The following is a 22,583-nucleotide window of genomic DNA, read 5'->3' on the forward strand; positions in this document are numbered from 1 at the left end:
TGACTGGCCAGGGGCCCCCCAGTAGTGAGTTGAAGTGTCTCTATCTTGTGTAGGTCTCCAGAAGTAGCACCCCTTCCACTCTACCATTCTACCTGCCGGCCCATAGAATTCTTGAGAACCGAAGTAGATAATGATATTTAAGTTCTCTAAAAAGCTCTAAAGTCTTTCAGGTCCTATACAAGTGTGTATACTTGTATAGTATACATAATTCAATTATTTCAAAGTTTATTTGAATTATTTCAAAGTTTACACTATCTGTGGCAGGGCCTACCCTTGAGAATCTGGGGATGGAAATGGATGGTTGAAAACAGAAATTTGCAATTATATACAAATTAACCCTTCATGCTGTTTGTTTAGGCCCTTCCTTGGAGGAGAAGCTCCTCGTATCTTGTGATATAAGTACGTCTGGGCAGGAACAAATTAAATTAAATACCTCTGAAGTTGGGCCCAAAGCCCTAGGCCCAGGTTCCAGTAAGAACCATCCCAGTTTAACGACCAAAAACGGGGGTGCTGTAGATGGACGTGTAAGTGGTACCACCACTGCAGAGGCAGAAAAGACTTCAGACCAAAACCTGTCCATTGAAGAGAGTGGTGAGCTCATGAAATATTCAGCAAAAAGTTGATTTAACCAAATATAGCTCAAATGCTAACACCTTAAGCATTAATCTTCAAATGAATGCTGCTTGATTTTGCTAATCAGTATTTTGCTTAAAATACTTCTAATGCATTCCTTTCTCCAATTAACCCCTACGATTTTGCTCTGAATTCTTTCGGCACAGTTATTCCTTTTAAAAATTTTGTGATAACCAGTTTTTTAAAATCAGAATCCTTCCTCATTTTAAATTTCTTTTCCTTTTATTTTATAAAAACTCTTTTTGCCGTCTTACACTTTCTGTTCTTCCATAAAGGTTGAAAGTTAAAATTTAACTGGAAAAGTCACCAATGAGAAATAGTTTTGCTTCTCTGAAATAAATCATGCACACTGCTGCCTAAAAAAATCCAAGTGTTTATAAACTCAACTTGCAGAGATGAATTAGAATTTGCATGGCCTAGGAGACAAACTTTTAGAGGATTTTTCTGAACAAAATAAAAATAAAAAATCCTATACATCTAAGGCAGCAGTGTCGTATACAGGTTAAAAAAAAAAAATCAGACTTCGCAAAGAAATATCAAAAGCTGCAAGGAAAGCTTGAGCAATTACATTTTTTCACGTGTGTAATTTTTAAACTACCAGATGTTATGTTTTCTCCTTTAATTTGTAATACATGTGAAATGTTGCAAGCCTCCTGTGATTCAGAATATTGATTTGGTACATCTTAGTTTTTTTCGTTTTCTCTTTAGGACGTAGTTAATGTACAAGAGTTGTTTAGAAACCAAATCTTTTAATCATATTGGTGACTTTTTTTTAGTATCTTCGGCCAGCGCTCTTCTTATATAAAAGGGTGACTCAGTGCAATTTCCCCATCTTCTGCAATGGATTGTTACCTACGTTAAATAACGTCTCTTATCTCCTAGGTGTGGGAGTATTTCCCTCACAGGATCCTGTTCAGCCCAGAATGCCTCCTTGGATTTGCAATGAGAGTTTGGTTCCAGGTAAAAAAGCTGCTTTGTCCAGGATTCCCATCTGGATATTTTACTTTAAGTGTTGAAAATAGAGTTGTGGATATTGACTGTTGTGGTTACAAAATAAGCAGAAGGAATTTTAACTTTTTTCTTGTTTATTTTTTTCAGAAAGAGTACAGAAAATTTAAAAGATCTGATGTTTAAGACAGCCTTATATGTAAAATAGCTGTATAAATGTGGGAGAAATGTTTTGCTTTAATGTTTTATTGACCATCATAGACTTTTATTTCTAAAAGCTTTGCTTAGATTTATCATGCTTTAAGAGATACTGTATTTCATAGATTATTAATAACCTCTCAAGAATAGTACCGACATGGGCGCCTGGGTGGCCTGGTTGGTTAAGCATCTGCCTTCAGCTCAGGTTATGATCCCAAGGTCCTGGGACTGAGTCCCACATCAGGCTCTGTCAGTGAGGAGGCTGCTGCTTCCTCTCTTCTGCTCCTCCCCCTGCTTGTGCTCTCTTGCTCTCTAAAATAAATATATAAAATCTTAAAAAAAAAAAAAAAAGAGTAGTACTAATACATTTAATGTAATTTTCTGAACTCATGGTGATTTTTATATTTTAAAATATAATTGTCTTATGACTTATAATATTATATGAAGGGGCGCCTGGGTGGCTTAGTCGTTAAGCGTCTGCCTTTGGCTCAAATCATGATCCCAGGGTCCTGGGGTAGAGCCCCGTATCAGGCTCCCCTGCTCAGCGGGGAGCCTACTTCTTCCTCTCCCATCCCACTCCCCCTGCTTGTGTTCCCTCTCTCGCTGCTGCATCTCTGTGTCAAATAAATAAATAATCTTTTTTTTTTTAAATGTGAACTAAAAGACCAAGTGGCATCTTTTTCAACATTGGAAGGTGGTGTTTACTTTTTACTTTAGGTATATTATTACTGCTGAGCAAAAAAAAAAAAAAAAAAAAAATCCCTTAGGTGCATATGTTGTGATTGCGTTCAGTTGCTATGAGGAAATAACTCTATTGAGCTGTGGCTGATGTACCCACAGTAATGACGATTATAGCAGCATGTGTTAATGGGTCTTAATATATTGTAACATGTGTGATTTGCTCTATTTTGCCAATCTCTGGAAAACTGTAGTTGAACTTCTTTTGGGGGGAAAACCAGTCATGTCTACTTTACATCATAATCATATGCCCACCAATTAAAAGGCTAATTTCCCCAAATCCTATGGGACTTCATTTGTACATAAAAGTAGGTTTTCTTCCAAGTGCCCATTAGACAATTTGCATCTTCTTCCTCTCTGTCTTCAAGCCAAACAAACAGAACCCAGATCCAGTATATTTTGAGTTCCTTCCATTTTCTGCCAGCTTGTATTTCTTTCTCCCTCCTTCCAAACATACATGCACACATATTTCCTAGCCAAAATATGTGTTTTTATAGCCAGCCTACTAACCTATAATCCATATTTAAATCCTGGATGTAAATTTTTTGCTTTAAACATTTTTTTTTCTGTCTGCCTTAGCTCTACCCACTGTCATCCTCCAAAACTCCTCTAAGTAGGGTTGCCAGATTTAGCGAATAATCATATACAACATCCATTCAGTTTTTAATTTCAGATAAATAGTAAATAACTGTTTAGTATAAAAGTATGTCCCATGTGATATTAGCATCCTCTGTTTTATATGGCAACCTCGTCTCTAAGAACCTTTCTCATTTTGTCCTTTGGAAACCCCATTTGTTGTGGAAAAATTCCTCAGCAATCCCTTCCCTTTTTTCTTTTTTATTTATTTATTTTTTAAAAAGATTTATTTATTTATTTATTTATTTATTTATTTATTTGACAGATAGAGATCACAAGTAGGCAGAGAGAGAGAGAGGAAGAAGCAGGTTCCCCACTAAGCAGAGAGCTGAAGCAGGACTAGATTCCAGGACCTCCAGACCACGACCTGAGCCCCAACCCACTGAGCCACCCAGGTGCCCCTCCCTTCCCTTTTTTCAAACATGTATTCTGCTTTATCAACTTGGCTTGGTTGCTTTCTCTGAAGGCTCTATTCCCATAGCACCTTACCCAGTGCTGTTTTTACTCAGAGCCTCTAACCCGCTGGGGGAGGAGACAGGTGGTACTGGTACAGTTCTCGCCTCCCCACTGCTATTTTCAGACTCTTCCCACCACCATTACTCTACAGCTCTGTTGATACTGCCTCTTAGTATTGTTACTGTCTTCTCCTGAGCTCTAAGACTTTCTCTGACCGTTAGCCCCAAATCTTCATCTTTGGGACCAAGTACCAACCTGTCTTCTAAGCTGCAGACTCTCTTTTTATGTTGGATATTTCCACCTGAATAATCTTTACAGCAGTTCAAACCCTAACATGGCTTTGGTTCTGTTAAAGCAGTTTGACTAAGGATTATTCTTGTGTCAGCAACAAGGGCAACCAAGAGCAGTCACCTTTAATATGTTTACATTTGTAATCTGGTCTTTCCCTTGATAGATGCCTATAAGAAAATTTTAGAAATCACAATGACTCCAACTGGAATAGATACTGCTAAACTTTATCCCATTCTGATGTCATCTGGACTTCCCAGGGAAACTCTTGGACAGATATGGGCCTTAGCTAATCGAACTACGCCTGGCAGATTGACTAAGGAAGAACTTTATACTGTTCTCGCCATGATAGCAGTAACACAGGTAGACATTGTTTCTTAAGTTAGATCAAATAACTTTTCAATATAAATTCTATTGACTACAATGTTGAAGAACTTCTTGTATGTCAAAATTTAGATTATTTTTAGGATACAGTACTTCAAAAATGTACAGTTTTATATTCTGCACATTCTAGCAGAATATTCCTTTGTTTAAAGCTGTTTAGTGTATTAACATTCTCTGATCTAACTGTACCCTTTCTGAACTTGAAAGTTATTCAGTAATAGATGAAATTACTCTTCCTGTTTTTGAAGCCCTTGTTTAAAATTCCTTAAATATAAAGTATTTTTGCTCTGGAAGCAATTTTTCTCATAATACAAAGTCATTTTAAATGATTTTTTATACTTTTTTTAAAAAATGATTTGATTATAATGAATCAGCTGAACTTGTCAGAGAGTACAATGTCACTATTGAGCTGTGTTAACCATTTCTTTGCCTGATGCTAGGTTTACATGAACCTTGTAAGTTATTTTTTTGTATCAAATTCATGAGTTTTGGAACTCCGGGTGGAAAGCTGTCAGGACTACAGATTTTACATTTAGGTCTCCTTTGCTGAATTTAGATTGTATGTGGTTTGCAATCCCCTAAAATGTTCCCTTTTCCTTCTATTCTGTATAGAGAGGTGTTCCTGCCATGAGTCCTGATGCTTTAAGTCAATTTCCGGCCGCTCCTATTCCAACTTTAAGTGGCTTTCCTATGACTTTGCCTACTGCGGTGAGTCAGCCAACTGGGATGTCTTCAGGCCCTGCAGGCTCCATACCCCTCAACCTCGGACAGCCAGTTATGGGCATTAACCTTGTTGGACCAGTTGGGGGAGCTGCAGCCCAGGCTTCCAGTGGCTTCATGCCAACTTACCCTGCAAATCAGGTAAGTGGAGAAGCTGTGTATATTCCAAATAATCCCTGAAGGGGAATCTGGGCAGCTTTTTTTCCAAGGATGCAGAGAAGATTGTTATATTATAGTGGACACTGTAGGTGAAAATTAAACAGTAGTAAAACAATACAAAATTTAATTTCTCATTATTTAAAAAAATGAAGAAATTTCTTACACCTTAAGGGATTTGAATTTTGGCTAAAAGTTTATATAGTTCTTTATAGTATATACATTTTACACTTGATCTTAGCCAAAAGGCCGAGAAGCGATATATAGTATATACATTTTAAACATCAAGCTTAATGAGGTTAACTAAATTCCTAGACTGTGTCTTTTGGAAGAGCTACTAAACCTGAAATTCAAACATTTCCATTTATTTTTCACTTCTCAGATTAGCAAAAAGTTAGAAAACATAATAGTGTCAGGGAAAATGGTTTGCTGGTACAGCTTCTTGGAAGGCAGGTTTGGCAATAGCTACCCAAATTATAAATGTCTGTATTTTCTGACCTAGCAGTCACACTATTAGGAATCTGTCCCATAGAAAGAGTAACTCAGATGAACAAAAATATGCAAGGTGGGACGCCTGGGTGGCTCAGTTGGTTGGGCGGCTGCCTTCGGCTCGGGTCATGATCCCAGCATCCTGGGATCGAGTCCCACATCGGGCTCCTTGCTCCGCGGGGAGCCTGCTTCTCCCTCTGCCACTCTGTCTGCCTGTGCTCGCTCTCTCTCTGACAAATAAATAAAAATAAAATCTTTAAAAAAAAATATGCAAGGATATTTGTCATAGCATTGTTTGTTAGAGTAAAAAGCTAGAAATAGCTAAATGTCCCTCAGAGGAAGGAAGGTTAAATAAATTTGGCTTCATCCATATAGTGGTAAACTATTTGATCGTTAAAATGAATGAACTACTACATGTACAACATGCAAAAGATGTCCACCTTATAATTACATCTTTTTTTTCAAGTGCAGAACAATGTAGTATAAGCTCATTTTTCTATAAAACAAGTGAACTGTTCACAGTTCTTAAATTTCAGAGCATGTTATTAGGAGTCAGTGTTCATTGTTGATTTTATACATATATTAATGGATTGTAACAAGCTTGTACCACTTTTGTAATTCACATCATGTATAAAATGTTTTTTTAAAGATGGCAGGTTCTCAGTAATAAATGTGATTCAGCTGTTTTATAATTTTTTATGTTTTTTTATTAACATATAATGTATTATTAGCCCCAGGGGTACAGGTCTTTGAATCGCCAGGTTTACACACTTCATAGCACATATGATTCAGCTGCTTTAAAATTGTGTAGATTAATTCTTTTGCCAGAAAGATAGTTCTTGTATCTAAAAATACAGGACAGGGGTACCTGGGTGGCTTAGTCGGTTAAGCTTCTGACTTGATTTTGGCTTGGGTTGTGATTTCACGGTGGTAAGATTGAGCCATGTGTCAGGCTCCACGTGGGGGGTGAAGGCTGCTTAAGATTCTTCCCTCTCCCTCTCCCTTTGACCCTCCCGCCACCCCTCCCTGCCCCCACAATAAAAAAGTACAAGACAGATTCTTGCTTTGGATACTGGAGTTGGTGTTATATCTAAAGTATGTTCTTCTAAAATTAGATAGTCATGCTTACCTAATTTAGGTACCTAAACTGGGAGATTTAAAGGTAGTTTTTGAGTTTGACAGTTGTAAATTTGTTATTTACTCTTGTATCAATTCGATCTCTCTATTTAAATGTCCTCTATAAACCTAGGTGGTAAAACCAGAAGAAGATGACTTCCAGGATTTTCAAGATGCTTCTAAGTCAGGCTCCCTTGATGACTCATTCACTGATTTCCAAGAGTTGCCTGCTTCTTCAAAAACAAGTAATTCCCAGCATGGAAACAGGTAGAAAACAGTTGGATATAGTTAACATTGTGTTTAATAATTGAGAAAGGGGCATCTATAGTGAGAAGCCTATGTAAGAAAGTTAAGTCTTCTTACTCTCATGCTTTCCTTAATTATTCCCTCTTTATTATTATTTTACCCTTGAAACTTTTCTCCCCATTGTCCACCCACAACTGTAGCACTACCATTTCCTCCCAGTACACACTGCTTGCCAATATTTTTTTCTTTGCCTGTGCTATAAGCCTGATTACAGGGGCACCTGCCTTCAGCTCAGGTCACGATCTCAGGGTCCTGGGATTGAGTACCGCATCGCATCGGGCTCTCTACTCGACAGGAAGCCTGCTTCCTCCTCTCTTTCTCTGCCTGCCTCTCTGCCTACTTGTGATCTCTGTCAAATAAATAAATAAAATCTTTAAAAAAAATAAATTAAAAAAATAAACCTGATTATAGCCAAGTGTACCTGTATGGTGATGACTTCATGTTCTTGTATCAGAAGCAAGTCTTTGGCTATTGAAAAGTTTTTTAGACAGGGGCACATAATATGATATCTTTGCAGTATAACATGCTGTTGATTTTCCACAGAAATAATAATTCAGAAATCTAAATGTGATTATTCATTTCTCCTTTATGTTTGATATCAGTGACTTTTAGGCCTTCAGATTTCTGTTCATTTTTTTGCATATATAGTTACATAACTATTTCTGTAACGTCTTGTGTACTAGCTTCACTTTTACGTTATGGTAACTGACTCAATATGTTGCCAGCACCTTTCCATCATTTTTTAAAAGTTTTTAGGGGTGCCTGGGTGGCACTGGGCTCCCTGCTCAGCAGGATGTCTGCTGCTGCTTCTCCCTCTACCTCTCCCCCTCCTTGTTCTGTCTTTCTCTCAAATATATAAAACCTTAAAAAAAAATGTAAGTTTTTAGATACTACTTCTTCCATAGAGTGGAACATACCAGATTTTGAGCAAGTAGTAGGAATTTCTCTGGTTATTTTTGGAACTTGTTTCTGTCTGGATACGTTTACCATTTCTCTTATGTTCCTGTTTGTGCAATATCATTCATCTTTTCCATTTTAACCAATTGATTATCTCTTAATGCTTCCTGCGTATACAATGTAACAAGAACTAAGGGATAGGCTTTGTAGGTAACTACAAATTAAGAAAAGAGGGGTGCCTGGATGGCTCAGTTGTTAAACGTCCATCTTTGGCTCAGGTCATGATCCCAGGGTCCTGGAATTGAGCCCCACATCAGGCTCCCTGCTCAACGGGAAGCCTGCTTCTCCCTCTTCCACTCCCTCTGCTTGTGTTTCCACCTCTGGCTGTGTGTGTCTCTCTCTCTGTCAAATAAATAAATAAAATCTTTCAAAAAAAATTAGGAAAAGCTCTGGTGATCCCAGAGTCCTGGGATAGAGCCCCCGAGTCAGGCTCTCTGCTCAGCGGGGAGCCTGTTAAAACAAATTAGGAAAAGAATTATTATCCTGATCTTAAGAATTTGTCAGGTAACCATAAGTGCCACAGAGGAGAAACATTTAAAGGGTGGGACTGTAAAATAACAGTGATTTCCAAGCCCACTACAGTGGCACACACATTAACCGATAGATACATAATAATACTTCTCTCTCCTGTCTCGTCCTTCAAACGAAATATATATGTTCTACTCTCTAGAACATATCTGAATGACCCAGGGCATCTGCAGTTACCTGCATAACATTAGATTCAGTGTTTTCCTACTCAAAGCTAAATAAAAATGTGTTAAATCACTGTTCCCTTCCTTGGTGAATCATGTCACCATATCCAGTCACCAAATCAGAAACATGTCCTTTATCTTTGGTTCCCTGCTCTCTCTCTCCTTTACCACCACCAACTCTGTCAGTTCTGCTTGGCGTGGAAAAAGGCTGGATGTACTCTTGCCCCTGCCTGTCCTCTCATCCCCCACAGCTTATGCTCCAGCCGTGCCACAAGGACTCCGCACTGATCCTACTTTTTCAGGTTTCTGACCTTTACCCTTCTTCAATCTGAAATTCTCTCAAGAGTTCATTCTAGTTCTACTTCAAAAATCAGTTTAACATAGGAAGTGTTTACTAACCTCTCTGCATCAGTTGGCACCTGAAAGATGAAGGCCCTCCCTCTTTACCACCCTGGTGCCTCCTAGATGTCTGGGCCCTGATGACTGGTTTATCTGTTTCCCTTACTAGGCTGTTGTACCTGATGAAGTTTTTTCATGGCAATATTTGTAGTCCCTAGCCATATTATGTAATTAATAAAGGATTATTGGATGAACGTGTTGCAATATGCAGGTTATAAGCCAAATTCATCAAATTAGTGGTTTACTCCTCCTGTGGAAGAAAAAACTCTTAGTGGGTGAAATTGTGATGAGATGATGAGAGTACTCTGGGTTTAGAGTCAGGCACTGAAAAGTGGGCATTTGAGAAATTGGTCAGACTCAGTGTCAGAGGACAAATAGCACTTGAGTCAGCATGAAAGGGCATCTGGAAGTCAGCAGTGTCGTTCATTTATCCATTCCCAAAATACTTAACTGTGAGCCAGCACTGGGGAGCCTGGAACAGGAAACACCACAGACGAGGGGTACTGAGGATAAAAGAGTTCAAAAAGGATTAAGGTGGAGGGATTTTGAATTGGTTAGCTTCATTTTACTTTTTAAGTGACAGTATTTAGTGTGGTGTCTGTCTGATCAGATCGGGGGGGGTCCCCAAATGCGGGGTGATGATCAAGTGGAGGCCAGTGTGCAGGTGGTGAAAAGATTCCCCCCAGGCAGAACAAAGGAAATAGAAATTTATTTAATACACTGCAAGGGAGCAGCAGGCTGGACTGCAAAGGAGAGACCACCAGGCAGTGGATGGGAGCTGTTTTTATTTATGTTTTTTTTTATTTTTAATTTTTTAAAGATTTTTATTTATTTATTTGACAGATAGAGATCACAAGTAGGCAGAGAGGCAGGCAGAGAGAGAGGAGGAACAGGTTCCCCGCTGAGCAGAGACCCTTACTGGGGGCCGGGGGGGTGGGCGCTCTATCCCAGGACTCGGGGATCACCACCATAGCGGAAGGCAGAGGCTTTAAACCACTGAGCCACCCAGGCGCCCCATGGGAGCTGTTTTTTTTTTTTTTTTTTAAAGATTTTATTTATTTATTTGACAGACAGAGATCACAAGCAGGTAGAGAGGCCGAGAGAGAAGCAGGCTCCCCGCTGAGCAGAGAGCCCGATGCGGGGCTTGATCCCAGGACCCTGGGATCATGACCTGAGCCGAAGGCAGAGGCTTTAACCCACTGAGCCACCCAGGCGCCCCGTGGGAGCTGTTTTTAAAGGGGGAAGATGGGGTAGTGTAGCCACAAATGGAATTTTCCCTATTTAGTGATGTTGCCAAGTAGCCCATTGGTCTGTTAGGGCCTGTGGATGTTTTGAGCAGAGGGCTTGTCTCTACTCAGCCAGGTGGTCACTGTGGGCCCTTTTGCCTTGATTAAGTTTCCATGACTCAAGCCTGTTTAGCGGGCTTGCATTTAACAGGGTAAGCAACTCAGTAAAATCATCTATGACAGCCATGTGCAGTGAGTGTAAAACAAATAGACACACTGAGAAAAAGCAAAATACTTTTTTTTTTTGGTGGCCAAATTCTAAGTCTTATATTTCAACAGAATGCCTGGTCTTAAATTTTAAAAGAATGTACCTCTCTCACTGAGTATCTTTCACTAGTGTAAAGAGTAGAAATAACAGTTTTCATATTCGGAATAGATAAATACTTTATGTAACTGGCCTAAACACTGTCATGGTGATTACAATTTGGTTTGTTTTTTTTTTCCAAGAATTTCAGAGAATTAAAATGAATTATTCATTTGTAATGTGCATAAAATTACAGTCTGAGTCAGCAGGTTTGGTTTTTTTTTAGTGGAATTTTATTTTGTTAACTTCAATCAGTATTTCATTACCTTGAAGGTCCTCTATTTTTTTCCAATCCTGAAAATAATTTTAAAATTAATAAAAATCAATTATATGCCATATTTAGTAGATGTTACCAGTGGGCTTTATAAGGCTGTAACTGAAGTTGCCAGTTCAGGAAAAACAAATAGATTGTTCAACTTTGTGATTTTTTTCCCCCTCAAGCATTAATTACTTTTATTTATATGTAACATTCCGCTCAATGAGTTGTAGTTTAATTGTTTATGGGGCTTAAAAAATCCACCTATAATGTATAGATGATGACCTGTTTGTCAAGATTAAATACATTGCAGCGGTTTGGTAGTGGTGTGAAATTATAATATTTCATAGCATTAAGTCCTATAGCACTGTGGACCTCCATTAGCATGCATGTGCGGGAGCTGGGTTTTTTACCTTGCTTGTAGGCCGCTGATAAGACGATTTAAATGACTATGGAAGATTTTTGCTTCAGGGCAAAGAACTCAATAGAAATCCATTTATATAACTTGTGTGTGTGGTATTGAATGACACAAACTAGTGGTGGAACGTAGTCATTCATATGTAAAGTTGTTCTTCCAGGGAGCTGCCTGGGTGTGATAAGAAAAAAAGGGGGGGCAGTGCTTTTATAGTGTGTGTTTAAGCTATCCAAGAATTACCCACACAGATAGTACTCATTACACTATTTTTCCATCCAGCGAGAAATACGTCCACAGGCAAAAGTATCTTTATCTAATTTTGAAGTGATTGTTGTTTTGCTACAAAGATAGCTTCTGGAAACGCTGATGTGATCCTTGTAAAAATGTAAATTATATTAACTCTACTGCTGCTTATCAGATGTGTGAACTTCTGCCAGTAAGCAATGCTATAAGATCAAATAAGAACAATTTACATCTTGGCCTGAACAACATTTCATAAACAGATGTTTATCTTAACTATTCTACCTCTGCAGTCTGAACCCATTTCAAAGAATAATTTATATTAAGGTTAAGAGAATTTACTCTAAAATATTGGGTGTACATATTTGGAACAGTTCACTTTTGCCATTTTACGGACCTTAAGTTAAAATTCTAGGAGGTCATCCTATGAGAATCTATTCCCAGTGCCATTACAACTGTTTTTGTGGCATACAGAGATGATTAGATGGTCAGTGTGGGTCTGACCCCTCTTCAGCTAATCAAACAAAGAATTATCACATGGGTGGTGTGTCAGTATATTTTTCCAAGAAAAAAGGATGTTTAAAAAAAAAAAAAAAGTGTTCTCCCTTCTGTGGTGAATATAAATAGTTTCTAACTTTTAAAGCAGGGAGCCATGAATTTTAACCAGGTAGTACCTATTTACCATTTTAATTCTAAGCTTCTACTTGATGATAAGGGAAGGATTCAGTGTTCTTGTCAATAAGAAGTATTTCATTTTCCCTTATAGTGCCCCTTCTTTGTTGATGCCACTTCCTGGAACTAAAGCATCAGCTTTGATGGATAAATATGCTGTGTTTAAAGGAATTGCAGCTGAGAAGTCCTCTGAAAATACTATTCCATTTGGAGGTAAAAACACATTGTCAATTCATAAACCTATGAATGTAAACCATTTTAGTGGTGACCTTTTGTGAGAAATGTATAAAATGCTTACACCACGTGTCAAGTATGTATGATTAACCAGTCTGCCTTACTTACTTCCTTGAGTTTTAATATCAAGATTCCTAAACTTTTTTTTTTTTTTTTAAGATTCCTAAACTTAATGGACTTTGTCTTTTCATCATAGAGCCTGGTGATAAATACAGTGCTTTCAGAGAACTCGAACAGACAGCAGAGAGTAAATCTTCAGGTACGTTTTTGATTCCTTAAATAGATAAATTACTTCTGTTTTTTTAAAAATTTATTTATTTTAAGTAATCTCTACACCCAACATGGGGCTCGAACTCATGGCCCCAAGATCAAGAGTTGCATGTTCCTCTAAGCCAGCCAGGTACTCCTCGTTTTTTAATAAAAGATATTTTTAAATTATTTTTATTAACATATAATGTATTATTTGCCCCAGGGGTACAGGTATGTGAATCATGGATCTTTCAGTGATACTTCTGAACATGTCTTTGTTATATTGAGTGTAAGAGGATTTTTTGGCTTTGTGCCTCTGGAAATTATAAGGAAGCAAAATGTGGTTCAGCTATTGGAAATTATTTTCTAAAATTAAGGGCAAACCCCCAATTGAGGCAATTTCTTTTTTCTTTTTTTTTTCTTTCAAGATTTTATTTATTTGACAGAGATCACAAGTAGGCAGAGGGGCAGGCAGAGAGAGAGAGAGGAGGAAGCAGACCCCCCACTGAGCAGGGAGCCCTAGGTGTAGCTCGATGTGGGGCTCGATCCCCTGACCTTGGGATCATGACCTGAGCCGAAGGCAGAGGCTTTAACCCACTGAGCCACCCAGGTGCCCTGAGGCAATTTCTTTTGAATTCTAGTGTGTTCTCTTTCACTGGAAGCCTTCAAGCCAAGTTAGACTTCTGTATCAAATGGAGGGCTCTGACTGGTCTCTGTTATTTTAATGTTTAACAAGAACTTGAACTGTTGTCAGTCTGTGGACTATGCAAAAGGTAGCAACCAGTCTTTTTAAGATTTTCAGAATTGGCTATAATTTAAGATAAGAGGAATTTATAGAAGGGCTTAGAGTAGAAGGGAATATAGAATGATAGTTTGAGAGCCATATGTATAAAGACTGGAAGTTGTATTTGTGGTTAAATCCTAACCTGATATGTAGGGTTTAGATAATCCATAGGTCAAATTATGTCCTTCCAAGTTTAGCTGCACATGCTATGATATCTTATACTCTCAGGAGGATTTCTTCCTGAGTACAGTGCCATCCATATTCTACCTTTGTGTATTGAGTGCTCAAATTCGGAACATTCTTTTGTTCTCACCCTTCTGTCCAAGAGGGTGGGAGTGAGTGGGGGAAGTGAGAGGAGATAATAGGAAAGGTAATGTATGTGTGAAAGTTCACGGAACAAGTGTACTGCTTAGGGTGTCTGTGTAGATCAGTCTTTAAAGTGTTTGCCTTCTGCACAGGTCATGGTCCCAGGGTGCTGGGATGGAGCCCTGCATCAGGTTCCTTGCTCTGCAGGGAGCCTGCTCCTCCCTCTCCCTCTACTGTCCCCCACCCAACTTGTGCACTCTCTCTCTCTACCTCTCTGTTGCAAAAACAAATCTTTTTTTTTTTTTTAAAGATTTTATTTATTTAACAGAGATCACAAGTAGGCAGAGAGGCAGGCAGAGAGAGAGAGAGAGGAGTAAGCAGGCTCCCTTTGGAGCAGAAAGCCCAATATGGGGCTAGATCCCAGGACCCTGGGATCATGACCTGAGCCAAAGGCAGAGGCTTTAACCCACTGAGCCACCCAGGCGCCCACAAAAATAAATCTTAAAAAAAATTTTTTTTAAGTGTACTATTTAAGTATCTCTAAAAAGAGAAACCCAGCAATTCTAAAAATACTCTCTCTTATAGCTGTTAGGTTCCAGAAGTGTTTCCTTGTTTCATTCAAGCCTTTAGGATGTAATAACTTTTTTCCTCAGTGCCTATGTTAGGCACTAGGAGTACAAAGATAAACCTTAGAGGAAACTTGGGGCACCTGGGTGGTTCAGTCTGTTGAGGGCCAACTCCTGATTTTGGCTCAGGTCGCAATCTCTGTCCTGGGGTTGCCCTCAGCTGGGAGTCTACTTCAGGATTCTGTCTCCCTCTCCCCCTGCTCACTCACATGCTCTCTTTCTCTAAAATAATAAATCTTTAAAAACAAGCAAAAAAAAAAAAAAATCCACAAAACCCTAGAGGAACTTTGGCTTGTTAGTTGGGTTTGACTCCCAGCAGTGCTTTCCTCACCTGCCTCTCAGGTCAAGGTGAGTTTGGAGTAAAGAGCATGGTTTAATATCAGAGTTCTTTGCTTAGGGTGGTAGTAAAGGTCTTACCATAGGTGTGCTATTCCTGGGAAAGACAGTGGTTTCATCAGAATGGAAGCAGTACCTTCCTGCTGCTCTTGGAGAACTGAAGTAGCAGAATCCCATATCGTTACTGCCATGTGCGCTGGCTTGCTTTCATATCTGTATTAACTTTAACTCAGAGTTAAAGAGTTCCAGGTAGAGGTGCCAACTCTTTGTTCATTTTAGGAGAATAAATTTTATTCTGTTCTCATTAAAAATACATTGGCCCAGGGGCGCCTGGGTGGCTCAGTGGGTTAAGCCTCTGTCTTCGGCTCAGGTCATGATCTCAAGGTTCTGGGATCAAGCCCCATGTCAGGCACTCTGCTCAGCAGAGAGCCTGCTTCCCCCTCTCTGCCTTTCTCTCTGCCTACTTGTGATTTCTCTCTTTCTGTCAAATACATACATACATACAGTGGCCTGAATGCATCAAGTATGTTAGTGTCTTAGAATTTATGAAAAATCATGTAGTATTGTGTTCAGAACTGGGTTTTGTAGGTTACTAAGTGACAGAGATTAATGTTATTTCCTTTTTTCCTACTCCTACAGTTTAAACCGTAAATTTAAAGAGATGAGGAAAATACTCTATATGGAGAAGTGACCCTTCTTACTGAAGTTTTAGCAACAAGTGACCTCTTTTGAAATGTTTTCAGGGCCTAAAAAGTGACAAGTAGGGGAATTTATGAGGATTCAGAGGATTAATGTATCCTCTGATATGCAAGTTTCCAATGACTGCAACTAATTTATTTGCCCCAAAGTTCCCTTTGTTTTTGAGCTTATAAACCCACCCGTTTTTCTTTCTTTTTGAACCTTTCACCTAGCTTACATTTCTAATGAAAACATTTACAATTCATCAGTAAGTTTAGTTTGCTGTGGTGATTTCTTTTTAAAAATAACAAAGCAAAACATGTCAATTTCACAGATATTTCAAAGCAGCACATCAAAAATTTAGACTGTGACAAAATTGGCTGCTTGTTACATTTTCATTTACAAAAACGATACAAATATTATCGGTAACATACTTATCCAAAATTGTGTGTGATTTTTTTTTAAGTTTTACATATGCTTCTCCTGTCAATTTGTGAAATTGACTTTAGTTTTATTAGTCATATGTCTTAAAAACATAAAATACAGAAATTTTGAATGCTGTTCCTCTCTTTCTAAAATTTCCCTGATAATATTAAGTAGATTTCTTTGTGTTGATGAATTATGCTGGTGAATTGATTAAATCAGCTTCCATTGTTTTTCCATGCTTTCTTATGATATATCAAAGCATACATCATGTTACAAACACAATATATTTAAAGCTTGTTTTATTTTAATGACAGTTTTAAGAATTAGATTTTGGTTTGAAATATACTTTTTTTTTTTTTAAGATTTTATTTGACAGAGATCACAAGTAGGCAGAGAGGCAGGCGGAAGGGGAGGGGGGTAAGCAGGCTCCCCGCCAAGCAGAGAGCCCGATGCGGGGCTCAATTCCAGGACCCCGGGATCATGACCCGAGCTGAAGGCAGAGGCCTTAACCCACTGAGCCACCCAGGCGCCCCTGAAGTATACTTTAATAGCTCATTTGTTTCTATATCTCATTTTTAGGGACAAACAGAATTTTAAAACTGGACAAAGAAATTAAAGCCTATATTTTAGTTTATAACTCTCTAGAAATAGCACTCACGTTTTCAAATAAGTGATGTTGGTATAGCTATATTTATATTTGGTTTATCTTTTGGTTTTCATTATTTGGTAAAACCTAGTGGATTTGATGGAAAACCTTTAGACACCACTAGAAAAACTAAGATCATCTGCATCCTAACCTCATACTTATGAGTGATAATGTTACTCTAATAATAAAGGAACTCTATTTAGAATCATGGGTTTAGGGGCACCTGGGTGGCTCAGTTGGTTAAGCGACTGCCTTCAGCTCAGTTAATGATCCTGGGCTTCTGGGGTAAGTCCCACATCGAGCTCCCTGCTTATCAGACAGCTTGCTTCTTTTCCCTCATCCTCTGCTGCTTCCACTGCTAGTGCCCTCCTGCTCTCTCATTCTGTCAAATAAGTAAATAAAATCTTAAAGAATCATGGGTCAAGATTTTTATCAGCATCTTAATTGAGTCTATTTAATTTTTTATTGAAAGTTCATTGTACTTATTTTCTCTAAAAAACAATAACAAAAAAGTTTTCAATAAATCCTTCCTCAGAGTAGCACAATATAAGGTTTAAATCCTATCCTTTGAAATTTTTAATACAGTTGGTACTTATTTAAATGCCTCAAATTTTAATAAATAAGAACAAGCACTCATTGGTTTAGTGGGATGGCTGATTTTGAGAACAGCCCAAGTACTCAGAATTTTTTTTTTCCATGAGATCAGCTTATTTGTTGTAGGGTATAGAAAAACCACCACTTTAAAATGTGTCCTTAAGTAAATAAAATCTTTAAAAAAAAAATAAAATAAAATGTGTCCTTAGCAGGGGGCACCAAGGTGGTGCAGTCAGTTGAGTGTCCAATTCTTGGCCTGGGCTGGAGTCGGATCTCAGGGTTGTGAGATCCAGCTCCGTATCGGGCTCCCTGCTTGGGGCAGAATCTGCTTGAGCTTCTCTGCCCCTCCCGCTCATGTTCACATGAGCACACATGCTCGCTCGCTCTCTCTCTTGCTTTCTTGCTTTCTCTCTCCCTCTCTCAAAAAAATAAATCTTTTTTTTTTTCAAATAAATAAATCTTTAAAAAAAGTGTCCTTAGCTAGAATGCTTTGCAAGTAAGTAGATACCTTTTGAAAAATTTTCGTGGAAGTTCCCTTCCAATTTATGCCTCCATATACTGGAGGAAAACCAGTGATACCTAAGAATATGCTTAAAGTGCCTAAATGAACAAAGGGTTTCACATTCTGAATATTAGATGCAGGACTTTTCGTAATATTTCATTGGTATCTGTGACATTTTTTGCCTCGATTGATCACCATGTAAAGCATTTTATCTTTAAGGGATCATTATTTCAACGTGTCTCTCTTCAGAAACCTCAAGCACCTCTTTCTTCTTCCCTTGTGTGCTGGGCTGGCTAGCTGTAGTGAGCAGAAGCCCCGAGAGCCACACTTTTGGCCAGCTGAAGGACCTGGCCCTAGGAGACCCAGCACACTTAGATGAGCAAATAAAACTGCTGCTGTTAGGTGCTCTCGGGTTGATTCGTATTTCTTTTGGTATCACTAGCCTTCAGTGTGGAAACAGATGTGTAGTTTCCAAAGAGATGTTTTGGTAGGGTTTACAGCATGGTTAAATAATGTCAAACCAGTGAGGGGAAAGTCTCTAAAAGTATGCTTGTAATTTAATATGCTGTGCACCATGTGGTTTTCAGCTCAGCATTCTTATTTATTTGGCTGTGTTGTGTTTTTTTGTTCTTTCAGGGGAAAACTTTGCAGAATTCAGATCTGCAGGCACAGATGATGGCTTCACAGATTTTAAAACTGCCGACAGTCTATCACCACTAGAACCACCAACAAAAGACCAAACTTTTCCAGCAGCCTTCCCCTCAGGAGCTATACAACAGAAACAACAAACACAAGTGAAAAACCCTCTGAACTTAGCAGATCTAGACATGTTTTCCTCGGTTAACTGCAGCAGCGAGAAACCCTTGTCTTTTTCAGCTGCGTTTAGTGCATCCAAAGCCATTTCCACACGACCACAGCCAGCAGCGCCCGCTGCATCCACGACAGCATTGGCAGCCACGAAGATGTCTAGTTTGGCTGATGATTTTGGAGAATTCAACCTTTTTGGAGAATATTCTAGTCCAGCATCTGTTGGGGAGCAGGATGACTTTGCAGATTTTATGGCTTTCAGTAACAGCTCTGTTTCAGCTGAGCAAAAGGCCGATGACAAATACGATGCCCTTAAAGAGGAAGCTAGTCCTGTTCCTCTGCCCGGCAGCTCGAGCAGTGCAGTGAAGATGGGACAAGGCTCAGCTGCCGCGTCTACCAAATACGATGTCTTCAAACAACTTTCTCTGGAAGGATCTGGACTAGGTGTTGAAGAACTAAAAGATAACACTCCTTCAGGAAAAAGTGACGATGATTTTGCTGACTTCCACTCCAGTAAATTTTCTTCCATGAACTCAGACAAATCCCTGAGCGAGAAATCCGTGGCTTTCAGACACACCAAAGAAGACTCTGCTTCAGTGAAGTCCTTGGATCTCCCTTCCATTGGTGGCAGCAGTGTTGGCAAGGAGGACTCTGAAGACGCACTCTCTGTTCAGTTTGACATGAAACTGGCTGATGTGGGAGGAGATCTTAAGCATGTCATGTCTGATAGCTCTTTGGATTTACCAACAGTTAGTGGCCAGCATCCTCCTGCTGCAGGTGAGGAATTGGTGAGATTACTCTGGTGATGGTGATGTAGATTTCAAAGATGGTGTGGTGGGTGCCGATTTCCAGTAGCGTGAGGCTCTGGCTCTTAACCTTTATGAATTTCTAATAACCTCTTCATTGCCAATCCCATTAAAGCAGTGTTAAAGTTGATTCTGTAGATATTTGGATATATGGATCCCCTGAATACTGTGGAACTTAGATTGGATCGATTAATTTATTTTCAAAATCAAACACCAACTTGGTGTTAGAGGCACATAAAAATCCACTGCTGAATGAACCCTACATCACCAGGACTTTTTATAAAGACTTCTGCAGTGTCAGTAATGTTCCTCTATTTCTGTGAGTGAGGTCGGTGTTTCCCTCTCCTTCTCTCTTCTCTTGGGTCTGTTTGGCAGCTGCCAATATATTATTCTGTTCGGTTTACAGAAACTGACTCTTGGTAGGCCAAGAAAGTAAAAATGTCTAGCCGGTTGTACTGCAGTTTGCCACGTCCCCACAAGGGAGGAGGGAAAGAGCTTGTCTGGATGTCGTGTGTGCCAGAGTCTGGCAAGGAGGAGGGCATGAGTTGTAGTGGAATTCAGGTACAGTGTTTGGTGTAAACTCTATTGCTGGAAGTATTAAATTGTAACAAATCTGTAGATGGTAGAATAGGGTAACTACTAACTTTCTCATAAAATGTTTGAAAACATCTTACAAGGGAGCCCTCTCTAAATTCTGTATGGATTTACTTGTAGTGGTTTATTCTCTAGTCCAGCTTCCTGTCATAAAAACTAGATTCCCAAGTGTCCTCGTTTTTATTTTGTTTTGTTATTTGATATGTTATATAGAAAGATAAACCCATTTTGTGGCCTTTAATAATGAGAACTATCTCAGTATTACTGTATTATTCTAGAAAACATATTATACATTCAAAGGGTTTGTTGTGTTTTAACTAGAGAGGGACATACAAGACATTTCCAAGTTTACAGATTGTGGCAGAAATGTCAAAATATTATGGCTTTTGCATATATCAAAATGGTAAGTCAGAGAACAAAACCTCCTCCGTCCTTTGGCTGCTGGAGTAGTCGGAGATATTCTTAAACAGTGTGCTGGATCAGGAGCAGGTTCTCAGAGACAGGACGCGTGTCACGTGGTGGCTGGCTGGCTGGGGCATTGTCTGAAGGCCGCGGACTCTGCATAGCTCCTTGCGCCCGACTGTCTACTTCCTTTTTTTGTATTTTTTCCTCAGATGTTTTCCTTTTTTTTTCTTTTTTGCTGCTGTTTGTTTGGTAGAGTGATTCTGTTTCTCTTTTTTGTATGAGCTGCTTGAGCCACAGTAGTCGGTTGCAAAATGCTCTGTTTTTTGAAAAATATCTGATTTTTATTTAAAAATCTCATGACATGTATACTAGCCTTTTGGACTCTGAAGTTATGAATTAGAAGCTATTTTTCTGAAAGTGAATCTATATTCTTTCATAGTGCCAAGCTAGGTGTGTTTATGAGATGACTCTAAATCAGGTTTGGGATGTCTTTTTCTTTTCCTTCCTTTAAAATTTTTTCATTTTATTTGGGGAGGGGCAGGTTCTTGTGACCAAGCTTGTTCTGACTGACCTGTTAAAATAATCTTCTGTGCTCATGTTCTTTTATGTATGTTTGAAACATTCCCAGCTTGGAACCTGTAATGTTCAAGCCAAGTCTCTTAAGTTTGCAGAGATTCTTAAAAGCAGATTGTTTCCTCTTTTTGATCTGTAAACCGCCTGTCGGAAAGGAGCAGTATCCCTTTAGAGCGGTTGGTAAAAGGGGTTGATGCCTGACCCATGAGCTATATTGTTGTTGAGCAAAACTGCTGCCTACATGTACTGTCGAAGGTAAATGACAGGGACCTCTTCAGTGCACTTTGGTTTGACTTTAACCTCATGTTGACCACAGTATCTCTTGCTCTCTTAGTTTGAGGGTTAAAGGTACTTCTTGTTGGAGAAATAACAAGTGAGCCGATGAAAAGAGAATAAACTAGTAGATTGCTCTCTCTGGTACCTTAATCTTGTTTAGAAACCCCAACTTAACTCTGAAGGGGATACTGTCTCTTTTAACTCTTGCTATAATTCCTTGTATGGAAGGTAGATAATACTAATAACATTGCCTGATTTCTCTGCATACTATTACATTTAACCCTTTGAGCCCTTGCTGCATATAATTTCAACTAGGCTGCTTTCGTCCCCACCACCAAATTTAATCTCTCTGGCACGGAACCATCTTGATGTGCAGTCATTAAGATCATCTGGTTTTGTTGGCAGCAAGAGCTTACCCTCATTCGTGACACTCTCAAAGGGTTAGCAAGACTTCTGTAGCTAGCTACCTACCTACCTGTAAAGTAGCTCTTCTTTGACATTGAAAATCGTTGTATTTTAATCAGCGCCTTATTATTAGTATTTTTTTTTTGGCTGCTTTTCTGATGTCTTTTTTTTTTTTTCAATTTAGACATTTTCTGTGTGAATGTGCCTTTTCGAACTTGCTTTGGTATATTCCTCTGCAAATACTGATCTGCATGCCTATTCTGATGACTTCTTTTCCAGCTCTTCTGTACCACTCTCTTTTGTGATCTGTAAGTCCTATGTTAATAAATAATTCTTTGGCATATTTTGAAAGTGTGGGGATGTGTGTAATTTCTACTATTTAAGGGTTAGACCAGAGAAATATCTGGTCCGTATCAAGTGTAAAGCTGTAGCATCTCCTGTGATTAGAGGGCCTTTCCCTTTTGTTTTTTCTTCAAATACCTTTCTCCTAAGAAAGTATTGGCTTAGCCTTTCCCCTTTATAATTCCATTAATAGAAATTTTCAACATGGCACTGAATTAAGATGTAATTTTAACCTTACTATGTAATAGGAAAAGTTTACTCCTTTCTTCTAGTGGAAAAAACAGAGTAGGTCTTACCGTTTAGTAAACATGACAGAGCCTGTCTCCACTAGGAGTTACGGTATGAAGAGAGGGAGTGGCTGAGGGAATAGATCGAAGAGTTGAGTGTTGGGGACAGGGGACACATCTGTTAATAACTAGATGCCTGTAAGTTTAACTTAAATCATGGAATAGTATTGAGATGGACTTCTGAGCACAGTACATGCAAACTGAGCTTAAATTGATAATCTCTGTAATGGAGAGTGTTCAGTGTTAATACCAAAATGTCTTCAGAACTGAATTCAGTGTGGGTCTGAAATGGGCACTCGGGCTCTAATTGTAGAGCACGTTCTTTCCAGCTTCAGAATGTATCATGAAGCCACCCTGAGTCTTTTGTGTTTTTTGTTTGTTTGTTTTTACTCAGAGTCCATAAAGCAAGTTCTTGAAA

At 38.9% G+C, this 22,583-nt stretch overlaps 1 protein-coding gene across 8 annotated transcripts in view; it reads left to right on the forward strand.

The window, feature by feature from the left end:
- The window catches only part of SYNRG (synergin gamma), an 87,031-nt gene that overhangs the window by 35,060 nt on the left and 29,388 nt on the right, over positions 1–22,583 (forward strand). For all 8 annotated transcript variants that reach the window (XM_080826229.1, XM_080826235.1, XM_080826228.1 and 5 more), the window contains exons 8-15: positions 358–591; positions 1,516–1,593; positions 4,064–4,260; positions 4,894–5,142; positions 6,896–7,029; positions 12,384–12,502; positions 12,720–12,782; positions 18,307–19,254. In XM_080826229.1, the coding sequence (XP_080682355.1) occupies positions 358–591; positions 1,516–1,593; positions 4,064–4,260; positions 4,894–5,142; positions 6,896–7,029; positions 12,384–12,502; positions 12,720–12,782; positions 18,307–19,254 (2,022 nt within the window). The remainder of the gene's footprint in view (positions 1–357; positions 592–1,515; positions 1,594–4,063; positions 4,261–4,893; positions 5,143–6,895; positions 7,030–12,383; positions 12,503–12,719; positions 12,783–18,306; positions 19,255–22,583) is intronic.

The sequence above is a fragment of the Martes martes genome, assembly GCF_963455335.1.
Source record: "Martes martes genome assembly, chromosome: 16".
In the NCBI taxonomy this organism is placed as follows: Eukaryota; Metazoa; Chordata; class Mammalia; order Carnivora; family Mustelidae; genus Martes; species Martes martes.